General features: G+C 49.6%; 3 protein-coding genes across 3 annotated transcripts; 2 read left to right on the forward strand and 1 right to left on the reverse strand.

Moving 5' to 3' along the window:
• Nucleotides 1-28: 28 nt before the first annotated feature.
• On the reverse strand, nt 29-5,523 carry TGAM01_v210338 (hypothetical protein; the record flags this gene model as incomplete). The annotated part of the gene is made up of 3 exons (XM_018810752.2): nt 29-580; nt 638-5,047; nt 5,107-5,523. 3 exons carry the CDS (start codon nt 5,521-5,523, stop codon nt 29-31), a joined length of 5,379 nt encoding a protein of 1,792 aa, XP_018656035.1.
• Nucleotides 5,524-6,027: 504 nt separating this feature from the next.
• Nucleotides 6,028-9,014, forward strand: TGAM01_v210339 (hypothetical protein; the record flags this gene model as incomplete). Its single annotated transcript, XM_018810753.1, has 3 exons — nt 6,028-6,228; nt 6,313-8,460; nt 8,517-9,014. The coding sequence occupies 3 exons, from the start codon at nt 6,028-6,030 to the stop codon at nt 9,012-9,014; spliced, it is 2,847 nt and encodes a 948-aa protein (XP_018656036.1).
• A 3,468-nt stretch (nt 9,015-12,482) lies between these two features.
• TGAM01_v210340 (hypothetical protein) lies at nt 12,483-13,682 on the forward strand (the record flags this gene model as incomplete). The annotated part of the gene is made up of 1 exon (XM_018810754.1): nt 12,483-13,682. One exon carries the CDS (start codon nt 12,483-12,485, stop codon nt 13,680-13,682), a length of 1,200 nt encoding a protein of 399 aa, XP_018656037.1.
• Nucleotides 13,683-14,222: the final 540 nt, after the last annotated feature.

The following is a 14,222-nucleotide window of genomic DNA, read 5'->3' on the forward strand; positions in this document are numbered from 1 at the left end:
GTTATTTTCTTCTTCCTTCCACACATCTCTACTCCTCCATCTCCTCATCCTCAGCAGCTGCAGCCTCAGCCTCCTTCCTGGCCTTGAATCCAGACGCCCACTCCTGCGCCTTGGCCATCACCCTATCCTTACCCTTGGGATCGAGCTTCTCCTCCCACGCAGCCCATCTGCGGAACCACTTCTCCGCCTGCTGGGGCTTGAGGCCCTTGACTCTCGTCCTCCTCTCGAACACGTCTCTCACGGCGGTGTGATCGGCGTTGGAGCTGGCAATGCCGATTTCGAGATCCAGCAGCTGGTTCCAGATGTCGCCCTTCTTGGGGAAAGCGGCGAGAAGACCCTCGAACATGGTGCGGCCGCGCTCGGGCTCGCCGTTGGGTGACCGGAACTCGAGAGCCGCGAACCGGCTGACCATGTTTTGGCCGTTGTGGCTGTCGAGTTGCTGAGTGGCTCTCGGCAGCAAGGCCCTAGCACGGGCGGGCTCGTTCTTGGTGACATGCAGGAAGTGTGCGTAGTTGGTCCAGACGCTGGGTGCCTTGGCGCCGAATTTCTTGAGCATGGCTTCGAAGAGCTCATCCGCTTGCTATAATAGAGATTAGTATACGTTCTCAACGTAATGGTTAAAAGAGAAGATTCTTACCTTGAGCTTCTCTGACTGGATGTAGATACTAGCCAGTCGCTCGTAAACCTCTTGCTCGTCGTTGTACTGGCAAGCTCGCTTGAATACCTCCTCAACCGTGTGTTTGCTGCCGTACGCAACCTCCAAGTTGAGATAAGCAACCCAGACGTTAAGCTTCTCAGTCTCCTCGCGGATGTTGATACTCTTAATGGCTCGCTCGGCAACCTCTCGCGCCTTTGGTAGCTCGCTGACCTGCATCTGGAACGCCATATACGCAATCCACAGCTCTGACGAGTCAGGTTGACCCAAAAGCAGACGCTCGTAGTCGCTAGATGTCTGAGGGCCGTGGGCATCGAGCTCAGCTGTTCGGTCGACCTGGGCCTCAGCCTTCTTCTTCCGCTTCTTCTTTTTGTCGGCGTTTTCAGCTTGAGAATCGTTTTCAGATTCTGAGGCAGCGTCATCGAATGGATTTGTTGACCACGCTGACTTTTTACCTCCGCCTAGGCCGCCAGTCTTCTTGGTAGCAGCGTCCTCCATCTCTTCGTCGCTATCATTCCCAGCTTCCTCGTCCTCGTCCTCTTCCTCCTCTTCATCATCCTCTGACGAGTCGCCTTGGTTGTCAGTGCCAAGAATCTTGAGTAAAGCTTCCTGATCCAACTCCATGCCTTCACCATCATCCTCATCCTCATCCTCGTCGTCGAGTGCTGCGCCAGCATCGGACTCCATGTCAGTGTCTTCGTCCTCGAAGAAGGATGGCTTGAGGCCAAAGCTGATTCTTCTCTTTGTAGGATCGACCTCCAAGACTCTGGCTTTCACCTTATCTCCCTCCTTGTACAGCTTTGTGGCATCCTTGACGGCATTATCGGCCATTTGGGTTCGGTGGCACAGGCCACTGACGTTGGCTGAGTTATCAATGACAATAAAGGCACCAAACTCTTCAACCTTGCGGACAACACCGGTGACGATTTGGCCCTCCCTGATATCGTTGTAACCTACTGGAGGCTTGTAGTCCTCGTCGACCACGGAAGACTTCAAGCTGAGCTCGAGTTGGCTTGTCGCTGCATCAAGGGCAATAACGCGGCCCTTTACCAACTGATCAACCTGGAAACTGTCCTTCCACTCCTTCAAGAAGCGATCAGAAAGATTTGAAATTTTGACAAATCCAGTTACTTGACCTCCGAGCAAGACAAAGACACCCTTATCGGCGACATTCTTGACAAATCCTCGTACAATATCACCAGTGGAAAGCTGTGCAATCTTGCCAATCTCCTTATCCGCAACAGGAAGGGTAGAGCTCATGATACGAGAGGGCCGCATAGAGAGACGGATTCTCTTGTTGCTAGCGTCGACATCAACAATGGAAACACGAACAATATCGCCCTTCTTGTATTTGAGAGTATCGACAGTGCCGTAGTCGTCGACCATATCGGGGAGATGGACAGGGCCGGAGACGGCTTCGCTCAGCTTCACCAAAACTTGTCGTTCGTTAACCTTGGTAATCTTGCCGGGGAGGATCATGTTCTGCTTCAATGAAGCCCAAGTGATGGTCTCGGAGGCACCAGGTGATCGCGCAGAGAGGTCGAGACGCTTGTTTTTGGCGTCAACCGATGTGACTCTAACTTTGATGGCTGAGCCGACCGGGAAATTGGCCTCTAGGTCGTTTAGCAGAGACAAGTCGTCTGACGCGTCCATGATGGAAATGCGGCCTCGAACGTTGGGAGAAAGATTCACCCAGAGGTATTGAGATGTTACGTTGTTGACAAAAGCAATGCGGTTGTCACCAACCTTCAAATCTTCAAACGTAATTGGCTTGGGCTCCTCATCGCCAAGATCGCTAGGCTTAGAGGTGAGCTCCAAAACCGAGTGGGCAGATCTGTGAGAAAATGGCAAGTATCGGTGGTCTTTGGCATCATGGACACCCATAATCTTGACACGAAGAACCTGTGTCTTGCTGAATTTGCCGAGGGGGTCCTTCGGATCGAGGATATCCTCCCATTTATCAAAGATCTGAGACACATCAAGACGACCTTGGATCTCGCTGTCGACAAGCTGAACGTTCAACTGAGTATCCTTGACCGATGTAACTCTAACCTTTATTGTGCTGCCAAACGAAAGGCCATCCTCTGGGGCCGGAGCCTTGGAAGGCTTGCCCTTGTTACCCTCGCTCTCAATAACCAGAGGGGCGTCGGCGGGAGCAACCAGAATACGCTTTAACTCAGGAATGGTCGCAACAATTTTCACTTCAATAGATTCAAATTTGCGCATGCCAAAGTCGGGCTGTGCCTGAACATCGGCTGGTAGTCTTCCTCTCGGCAGCAATGCGTTGAGGTTTCCTGCAAACTGAACAAACACAGCTGTAACTGTAATGTTTCGCACAAAACCCTGAACAATAGCACCCACTTTGGCGTCATGGAAGCTTTTGAGCAACTTGTTCTCTTGAGAAGCCTTGACTAAGCTCGGCTTCTGGGTAAGAGTGATGGCGCGACGGTTTTCATTTTTCTCAAGGACCACGAGATCTGACAAAGTTTGACCAGTAGAGATTCGCTTCCAAGCGTATTGGTTCTTTGACGAAGACTTGTCAGTAAGGTGGCCCACTGGTAGAATGGCCTTTAGTTGGCTGTCTACAAGCTCCACGAAGATTTGATCCTCCGTCTTCTGGGTAACCTTGGCCGATACAACATCGCCCAGCTTCAAGTTCTTCAATGCTGTTTGCTTTTCTAATCCAAAAGCGCTTGGGTCTTTGCAAGAGACAATGAATCTTCTCGCTTCGGGGTCGACCTCAAGAGCGTGCACGCTCAGAACTTGTCCAGCACGGAAGTGCTCCATAGGATCACGGATATAGGCCTCGCTCATCTCTGATACAGGAAGGAATCCCTTGAGGTGTCCGTAGAATTGAACGTGAGCTCCATTCTTTTGCACCTTGACAATGGTACCAAGAGTTTGCATTCCAATGCTGACGTCGTCGTAAGATTTGATAGTGGGAGCTTCTGAATTCACCAGTGTCTTCTTGAGAGTAAGGCGCATTTGTCTCTTAAGGGGATTAGTAGAAAGAACGCGAGCCTTGACCTTCATTCCAACGCGGAACTTCTTCTCAGGGTTCTGAAGGCGGATATCAGACATATGGTTCTCGGGAACAAATCCAGTGATGCCCTCTGCAACCTTGATGATGAGTCCAGTAACGCCCTGCTCCTTGATGACCAGCTTCTCAATTTCGCCATTGATCACTGAGCCGATGGGAACGTCCTCGACACGGATGTACTGCTGGTCAAGAATGCTTTTCGCAAAGGAGATACTGAAGAGGCCATCCATCTCGTTGTATCCAACAATTCGGCCGCGGTGTACAGTTCCAACCTTGTAAGGACCACTTGTTTCGTAAAGGGCTTCGACTTTTCCGTCTTTTACTCGAGAGATGTGAACAAATCCGCCCAGGCCAGCGACACCGGTATCAACGAAGAGACCAATGTTATCTTCGACATGGCGAACAGTACACTTTTCGACAAAAGAGGAGATGGGCATCGCTTCAATCGGCAGCTGCTGCTCATTCTTTGACCTGGTATCTTGGCGTTTCCGGGTCAAAGACATTATGTGAGGCAACAGCGAGATGCCCAGCTTCGGGTCTTTGGCCGTTGGAAAGTTGCAAATGATTCTTGCCTTGACCTTGGATCCGACCTTGTACTTGGCTTTGAGGTCAGCGTCGTTCGGACCAACGCCGGAGTGGATCAAATCCGCAGTGGCATCCACTGCGCCCATAATCTTTCCGCCCAGACCTCTGCCCTCGTTTTCTGACACGAGAATGTTGACGAGTGTACCGGGGAGGAATGTGTTGATTGTGGTAGCATCGGCGGGGAAAGCCTTTGTGCTTCCGAGCTTGTCTTGCATCAGGGAGAGCTGCACAGTCTTGGCAGCGCCCTTGCCGGTGACCTGGCAGAGGAACACGGCGCCTGGTTGGAGTCTCTCGTGGTCAATGAGTGGATCGATTTCGCTGTTGGGGAGGAAACCGTTTAGGTTTGAGAGTCCGAGATCCATGACGCAGCCACGATCTTCAACGCTGACCACCGAGGCCATGACGGTGCTGTTGGGCACAACATCATCTTTTTCTAGTCCAGTGTTGGTCTCGCTGGGTCGCAGAGAGAGCTCGATCTTCTTCTTTCCCTTTCCGCTGGCGGTGCTATCCGATGTCGAAACCACATAAGCTCGTACATACTGTCCGACGTTAAAAATAGACTGCAGATTAATATCGCTTTCGTCAGATGACTCTTCTTCGTCACTGTCGCTCTCTTTGTCGGCGCCGCCTTCAAGTCTGCTCGTCAATTGCTCTGAAATAGTGACAATCGATGCATGCCCGGTCAGGTTGTTCGGTAATGAGATTTCAAGGTTGAGTTTGTTGATCTTCGTCACCTGTCCGAGGACCAAAGAGCCCTTGACCAGTCTCTGCAATGTCAATTAGTCTGAGGGTCCAATTCGCACCAATTGTCCATGCAGAAGCCTACCTTGAAGTTTAAGCTCTCAATTTTGATGGTATCCTCATCTGCCTTCTTCTCCGTCTTCTTATCACCCTTGGCCGCAGACTTCTTCACCTTCTTCTTCTGCGGCTTGGCGCTCGTCTCGAATTCCTCTTCCCGAATGGCGTCGGCTTTGGCTTCCATCTGGATCTTCTTCTGTTCGAGAGGCGTGAGGACGCTTCCGCCTCCACGGGGGAACACGGGCTCATCATCTTTCAAGACGGAGATGATTGGGGCCTTTGCGCGCTCCTCAGTCGCGGCGTCTGATTTGCGATGCGCCTTGGCAGCTGGCTTCGCATCCTTTGCCGGTGCTTCTTTTTTCGTCGGTCGAGCTTCTTTGAAGTTTTTGGCCGACTTGGGGGGAGGATTGCCTCCAGGGGCATCCTTCCGCTTAAGTGTGCTCATTGTGGTTGTCGGCCGCAAGATGCAAAGGCAAACTCGTAGCCTTTAGCATGGACGACTTTGGCTTCAAAAAAATGACCTGCGCAGCTTCGACTTCAATCTCGATTTTTTTTTCTGGCGGGACAGCGATAAGAGTAGCGCAGCGATAAAGAAAATAGAGTGGGTCCAGAAATTGAATCCGACCCACTCGAGCCAGTCAAGCCACAGCCCAGCCGAAGGGACCTGTGTGGGAGGCTCTAGCACATGCCACAGGGCATCCCTGGCTCTTTTAGGGGAGAAGAGCCGCTGTTGGAGCCGGAAACGCGCGCTGTGACGCTCCAGGCATCGTCATTCATCATTATTACGGAGTCCGCCGACCAAAGTAGCTCCGAGGTACCATCAATTACAGCTGAACCTTCCAGCCGCCTTTCTGCCTGCTAACCTTGCATCATCGAAACCTAAACTGCGTGTCCTTTTCTTCCTCCTCATCCATTCTATGGCCTGCTTCCTATCAGTATTGCGTTCGTGATGCCGCCGCGAAAGAGGCAACGCCCTAATCCCGCTGCTCTGAGCTCGTCGAGCCTGCCAACCACGGCTCTGTCGCCTGAGACGTCACTGTCACTGGCGTCATCTGCCTCGGCGCAGCAAGCTAGCGAGCAGAAAAGGCCTCCACAGCCTGGATCCAGCAGCGATCACAAGCCTTCGGATGCGTCACTTTGGGTAAAAGAGGTGAGGAAATTCCCCTTCCTTTTCAGCTGCCCACGGGCGTGAACCCCTGGATTTGAATGGACAGCCTCTGACTGAGCGCAACAGGTTCGGAAAACCAGCAGCTGGTACGCAACGTGGGCGAAGCCCGCAAAGGCCACAGCCTCGACATCGATCGCCCGGGAGAATATATTGGGAGACACTGTTAGATCTAGGAACGCACCCGATTTCTCTCGATTCGACACGAAGCGAAGCGAAGACGATACGCACCTCCCCGACAGACCCGACTCAGCTGCGCCACCTGCATCGCTTTCGTCCAAGTCTAGCAGCTCATCTACGACCAAGAAAATAGAAGAGAACAAGCCGGTAGATTCTTTACGTGCCGGAGATAAAGATACCAGGGCGTCGGGACCTGCTCCGGAGATGCCCCCGATTCCCAAGACAAAGCCGGCTACTGAGCAGCAAACCCCGGAGCCGCAGCCTTCTCAGGAGCCGCAACCTGGACCGGAGGCTCCTACCGGCGAAGATGTACAAGGAACCGATGCTAAAGATGCTTCACAAAAACAGGCAGCTTCGGCTGGGTGGTTCGGCTGGTGGGCTAGAGCTTCACCTGCCGAACCTCCTGCTCAGGTCGCGCCAAACCCCCCAACGATAAAAGAAGAAGAGGCTTCTGAGCCCACCAAAGCTGCCGAGCCAGCTGAACCAGCATCCCTTGAGCAAGCGCCCCCTTCTGAGCCTCCAGCTGCCGAGAGTGCTCCAGATGTTCCAAAGACGGCCTCTTGGTTTGGCTTTTGGTATGGCAATCCGCAACCAGACACGAAAGCAGCTTCAGTGCCTGAGCCAGACGCACCTAAAGAACGACCAGCAGTTCAAGACGACGACGCATCTTCGAAGCAGGGAACAGCTACAGAATCAACAGCCCCATCAGGCAAAATGACTCCACTCAAGAATGAACGCTCGAAAGACTCAACCGCTACCGTATCGCGATCGTCCAGCAAGAAATCAAAAATTGATGAAGAATCCGCAGCGAAGGCCAAAGACGTACCTACACAAGATGTCTCGCCGCCTGAAGCGCTGCCGGCACAAAGCCCTCCTCCCAAAGCCGGCTCTACCTGGGCTTTTTGGTACAGAGAGCCCTCGAAGAGTAAGGATAAGGCGCCAGAACCGGAATCGGGGCAAATTGCGGTCATGGGTGAAGGGTCAGAGGCCCAACCAACACCTATGGCAGAAAGAGCCATCTCAGAAGCGCCGGCCAAAGACCCTAAAGATGATGCACCGACACCAGAACCGCCAGCAAGCGTATTGTCGTGGCGCAGGACCAAACGGATTCGACCGATATCGATGGATCTTGATATCCAGCGGCCGCCATCTGCGGACAGTACAAAATCAGCTCCTGTAGAACAGAGCTTTGCCGCCCCCTCTATCAAAGCAGGCGCCGAACAAGAGCTGCCTGCTTCAAAATCACTGGCTAGGACAGATTCTAAGAAGAAGAAACAGGCGCCTTCGAAGAAAGCCGTTACTGAGAGCGAGTCCGCCGTAAAGGAACCGCCCAATGTGCTACTTCCGTCGTTTTCTAGCACCTACCAAATGAAAGAGAACCCCTCTATCCTGCGACAAATTACGAATCTCGTATTACGAACCTCGCAACAACCCCCAAATCATGTCTTCCGTGTCAAAGATACTCCAAAGATCCGCAAAGCAGTTGCCATTGGCGTTCATGGTTTCTTTCCAGCGGCATACCTACGTCCTATGATAGGCCAGCCCACAGGAACCTCTCTGCGATTTGCAAATCTTTGTGCTGAGGCTATTCGCAGATGGACTGATGGCCATGGCAGCCCCAAGTGCGAAATCGAGAAGGTTGCCCTCGAAGGAGAAGGCAGAATTAACGACAGGGTGGCAAATCTGTGGAAGCTCCTACTAAACTGGATTGAGCCGATTCGCCAGGCTGATCTGGTTATCATTGCTTGCCACTCCCAAGGAGTGCCAGTCAGCATCATGCTGCTGGAGAAGTTGATTGATCTGGGCGTGCTAACAGACACCAGAATTGGCGTCTGTGCCATGGCCGGCGTGGCCCTCGGCCCTTTCCCCGACTACAAGTCCAGCATTCTTATGGGCGCAGCAGCAGAGCTGTGGGAGTTTGGTGATCCTCACAGCAACAACTCAAAAAGGTTCGAAGCCTGTCTCAAACGGGTAGTCGATTTTGGAGCTCGTGTCACGTTTGTGGGCAGTATTGACGACCAGCTCGTCCCTATGGAGGTAAGATGATGTCCATTTTTGCTGACTATGAACAGCAATAACTGACATGTTCATAGTCTGCTGTGTACTCGCCTGCAAACCACCCTTACATCTACCGTGCCGTCTTCATCGATGGCCGAGTGCATGCTCCTGATTTCATTTCCCATCTGATTGGATTCGCACTCAAGCTTCGCAATCTGGGCATATCCGACCACGGCCTTATTCGTGAACTCTCTGTTGCCCTTGCCGGATCACTCTACTCTGGCGAAGGACACTCACGTTTGTACTATGACGCAGCCGTATATGACCTCGCCATCGTACACGCTCTAGAGACGACTGCCACGGCACAGCCCACACCTTGCGAAATTCCAAAGCGAGAGACAACACCTCTAGCTTCATCCAATCCCTATGTCTTGCCATGGATCATGCGCGGACTTTTGGAAGAGGATTTTGTCAAGACGCAGCTCAGTGCCGAAACGGAGGAGCTGCTGAGACAATTTGACGACTGGAAGCCAACGAACAAGGCACTCAAAGACGTAAAGTATCGTCTAGAGGTCGTCCGTTCCAAACTATAAGCGTAGAGGATATTCCCCTGTTTATTTTGCCATTTAACGTCACAATTACGGCCCTTCTTTCAACGCTCTGGGAGAGACGTTGCAGTATGACTATTGATACACTTTTGAGCACGCCGTACGCGCAAGCGACAAAAGCAGTGCATAATATTTTTGAAGATTAGCGAATAGCATGGTTCAACACGGATTTTGAGGTTTAGAGTGAAATTTATCTGGATCTTTGTCTACCTTATACATAGATACGCTGTAGATAGAGGCGAAATTGGAGCCCTTTGGGAATACTTTAATGATGATAGTTGAAAATGGTTTGGTGCAATATGACTCTGCTCTCTCGTGGCTGCATTCTTTCAAGCTGATTAGAATAATAATGAATATTTTCTCCACTGTTGATATGCTGAACTGATGGCTACTAACGATGATATATGCACAGCGATTTTTAACAGCATTAGAGGCTGTTACGTGATATGATGAGTATCCTTGTTTGCATTCCTATTTTTATACATGTACTACACGATGAGTCACACAAACATTGCTTCAAATCCGTAACTAGAAGAGTGTCTATATGGTGGCCAAGCTCCCTGGGAATGAAAGAGCTTGCTTGTTTGGAGCTAGAAAGACATAGATAGCTTGACGGCTAGTCTACCCGGGTCCAATTAATCTAGAACGTAAATTGAAGGGGGTTGAAGCATAGCTGAGAGTATCGTGTAGGTAAGAGTAACACTTTATAACCACTCAGAGTAGATATATCTGAACAAATCCCAAAGGATGAAAGTAGGGTTGGGTTGTTTGACCGAGTGGTTACTATACTTAGAAGTAAAAGGCAATGTCTCGGTTCACCTGTTAATCCTTCAAGGATGAAGCATCGGATAAGTCGGCCTGCGCTGGTCTATGCAGGGGGTTCAGCCATTGGTTGGCTATGGAATGGAGTTTTGTCTCACCTGGATGTAAGGTTCGGCACGTTGGAACTTTTGCAGCTGTGGTATAGTGCATATTGGAGACATGCATGCTTTTACGAGTCCCTTTTGCTTATATAAAGGGAGCAAATCTCTCGATAAACTTGATTTGCTTCTCGTAGCGCCAATAACTCAAGCTAACAACTTACTGATTCTTATCTACTGTTTCTTCACCATGATGTTCAAGCAAACTATGGCGGCATTGCTCCATGCAGGCCTGTGAGTAGCACACGCCTCAGTCTCTCCCTTTGGACTTCCATCTAACTGCTTTAGCTGCATGGGCATCGTTATCCCAATTACCCCCATCCCAACCCCGACTCCCTTCACGGTTGGCCCTATTGCGATTCATCCCCCCATCATTATTGATCCCCCCATCATTATTGATCCCTTCCCAATCCCGGTTCAACCCTATCCAACGGGCTGCCCAACTCATACTATTAACCACAGCTGTCCTGCTATTACGCTGCATTGTGGTCCGCAGCCCGACTGTGTAATACTCAAGACGGTTACTCAGCCGTGTCACTGTCCATTGCCTATGCCGACGGTGCTGGCCCCCTGTCCTACTTGCCATACTGGCTGTGGAACGATTGTGAGGACGGTGACGGCTGTATGCACTGGGAATGTACCGACGGCAACTGCGGCATGAATGCGCAAAAGGATGCAGCTGGCGGGAGGAGTATGGGCTTGTTTGTTTATTTGGGCTGTGGGTGACGGAAATGGTGCAACTAGGCTGTTGTGGGATTGATACGATTCGATGAGTTGGCTATTTCAAGCCGAGCCGGATGTATGTAGCACGCAGAGAGCATGACAGAATCTTATTTGTTTGATGTGTAGTAGGACAGGCTTGTGTGATAAGGTTGTGAATAAAGCCACCGCTGCTAAATCTATAGGTGTTATATCTATAGCCTTGATGCTGATAAAGCTACGCATGATGGAAATCTTGCTTATCGGTACGCTTTCATTGAGAAATTTCTAGTTATAGATCAGTAATCTGGACAAGACGTGCATCGCTACCCGTGCAGTTACTTCTCTTAATAAGACAAGTGGCTGATCAAGATACTGCCCGGAAAGTTGTCACTCAACATCTTGGATAGGCCCTCCGATACCCTGGAGGCAAGCATGATAATAACAATTTATTACTTCTCTCAGAATCGAAACATGAAATATTAAAGCAGGTACAAACTAGCCGCTTAGAGATGAATTCCACAATCAAACGTAATCTCTTTGTAGATAGTCCAGAGTAATACTTACGATGGACAATTTCGGGCCTCACATCTTTTTATCTTACGCTTGCTTGTAGCTGCCAAGAGCTTATGTCCTTTTATTTACAGCCACTGTTGACCACGGACGAATATAATGGTATATATGTATATGTAGATTCTTCTTCTTTGTATTTGTCGACTGTACAAGGTGAAATGCATACCAACACTTCGCTGGATCAAGGGAATATAACTTCAACCTATCAACAGTACTAATAAGACTTATAAACCTTCTAGGATCCATTTACAAGGTACAAAAGTCCAAATACGCTTGGCTAGAGATTAATCAACTAACAAAAATCTAGCGCTCTTTTCGGGAAACCGTATCGCTTGTAGCTAATGCAATGAAGCAAGCATTATTGACCTTTTAGCTAAATACTCTTTCAGAGACTTGAGTTAGGTCTACTTATGTAAGTGCCACTAGCCACTCAGACGACTTCATGATAATGACATGGTGTCTTTTTCCAATGACGCAATTGAAGATATCCATTTAGGAAACCTAACTAAACAGCGGGCGAAGCCAAAGGTTGCCTGCGCCGGCCCAGCTCATAGTCGGCATATCTATAACAGCACATGGGGCAATCAAATATTGAAGTGTCGTTAGGCAACTATTATTACCCACGGCATGAAGTAATGCATCATCGTCGGTATTGCCGAGTTAGTCCGAGAAGAATTTGAAATAGTTCAACAACTGTTGCTGTTGGTTGAATCAATACGCTCATTAATATCGGAGGTCGATGTATAGTAGGGTGGCTGAGTCGAATTCGCAACTACACCATCCTCGCAAGCCTGTTGATAATTTCTATGCTTTGCCAAGCTTGATTATTGCTCTCCTTATTGTAGAGAAAGACTTAATTTTTTCCTAATTCGGCTTCTCCCGTCAGCAAGGCTGAGGCTGTGTTGTGGGATCTAGCGTCTTATAAGCCATAAGGCATAGGGCGTAGGGCGTATAGGAAGCTGACAGCGTATTGCGGAGCGTATCAGGTGGGCGTATTACAGCATCTGCGCTAAATCGTCATTTGGAATTAAGCTTCATTTGAGTTGAGAATAAGCGTATTATGGAACCCTAGCAAGCTTCTAGAACATCGCAGCTCTTTCATTGTCTATTTATATGTTTGCTTTCCCTGCAATTATTTCTTTTAATCACTTGCAAACAAGCAGCAATCGCTTTACTATAAGATTGGGACCGCCAAATCACACCAAGTCATCGTCGACCAACTTCAAATTAGCCGGCAGTTCTTTTCATCTCTTGGCTGACAATGGCATCTAAACTCTTGCTCGGCACTTTAATGCTTCTTCCTGGCATATCCGCCTCGACAAATACAATTCTCGAATCAAGGCCTCATGGATACTGCAAGCAGCTCGACATTGCATTGCCCATCACTGCAGAGACTGCAGTCTACGACATACCAAAGGTAGACAATGATATCGAAGCAGTATCTTGGGCAATCTATGATGCCACTCGAACTTCCATTCATGGGCCCGGGAACATCATCAAGAACACTACAACGTCTGCGACCTTCAACATTCATGCGCAGTTGTGTATTCCTAACTCTGCCAAGAATTCGAAGAAGAATACCTTGCAGATTGCCACTCATGGAGTACACTACGACTCCAGATACTGGGACTCAAAGTACAAGCCGGAGAACCGCTCTTATGTCGAGGCGGCACTCAAAGCAGGACATTCGATCCTTACATACGACCGTTTGGGAGTCGGTGAATCTGATCACCCGGATGCGTACACCGTTGTCCAAGCTCCTCTGGAACTGGAGATCCTCCGCCAATTGACTTTGATGGCTCGCAATGGCAGCCTGTATGAGTTTGCGGGCCATGCACAGCCCTCCAACTCTTTGTTCACATCGTTGACCACTCCACACAAAGTCGTCCACATCGGACACAGTTTCGGATCTTTCCTCACCTCTGCGTTCATTGCCAGATACGGCCCCCTTAGTGACGGAGCAATTATTACGGGATATCTGTTGACCGAGAATCTCGGCAGCGCTGGTTCAACTTCATTCAGCGTTGAATATGCTGCTACAGGAAACCCTGCTTTTGATCGCCCAAGCGGATACGTTGTGTGCCAGAGAGATGGTATCCAGAACATATTCTTCGGAGGTAACCCCAAGACGGCGTTCACAAAGGAGCTGCTCGACTACGGCATCAGCCTCAAACAGCCAGTCCCCATTGGAGAGTTTGCCTCGGCCTGGTCACTGCTTGGAAACCCCGGTCCATCTTTCAAAGCTCCTGTGCAGTTCTTGCTGCCAGAGTTTGACTTTTACATTTGCCGAGGAGATTGCCGTGGTTTGGCCAATGTGACCATGTTGAACCAGACTTATCCCCACGCTACGGCTATTGAGGTTGCTCTCCAGCCAAATACTGGCCATGCGCTGCCTCTGCACAACAACGCTACCGCAGGTTTCCAACTCATGTTCGATTTCTTTTCTCGACACGGACTTTAGTTGCCCTACTCATGTGCACTGTGGATGTTGCCGCCTACGAGATAATGATGGGTAGTAATAAGTTAGATTTCTCATGGCTAACGCCATCATACTATTTCTTCACGATGTTATTGGATAAATAGAAAGATAGATACTTGAAATGGGAATTGAGATTCAATTCAATGTCATAATTTTATATGCTTCAGCCTTCTGCTTGTTGTGAGGGAGATTACCCGCCCGTAGACTTGTCAATGAGATAGATGGCCTTGGTCTCATATGAGCGGGAAGGTGTTGATAAGAGGAGTAATTACATGCGTTACAGGTCCATTACACTATATACAAAGCTTTAGTTTTCTTCTGCTCATATTAGCGTTCCATCTTCTTTTCCCCAGATTAGTTTGCAGTGCAGCGCGACAAAGGCCCTGATGCTTTTGGAAACAGTATATTAATACGCCAAGCGGGGATACAAGAAGAGAGAGGGCGAGAACTTGGAACGCCTCCCAGAATTATTCACATATAGTATCAAGAGCCAAATAGTGTAAGAATCGTTCTTGTAGTACT

Source organism: Trichoderma gamsii, assembly GCF_001481775.2.
Source record: "Trichoderma gamsii strain T6085 chromosome Unknown Scaffold_60.2, whole genome shotgun sequence".
NCBI lineage: Eukaryota > Fungi > Ascomycota > Sordariomycetes > Hypocreales > Hypocreaceae > Trichoderma > Trichoderma gamsii.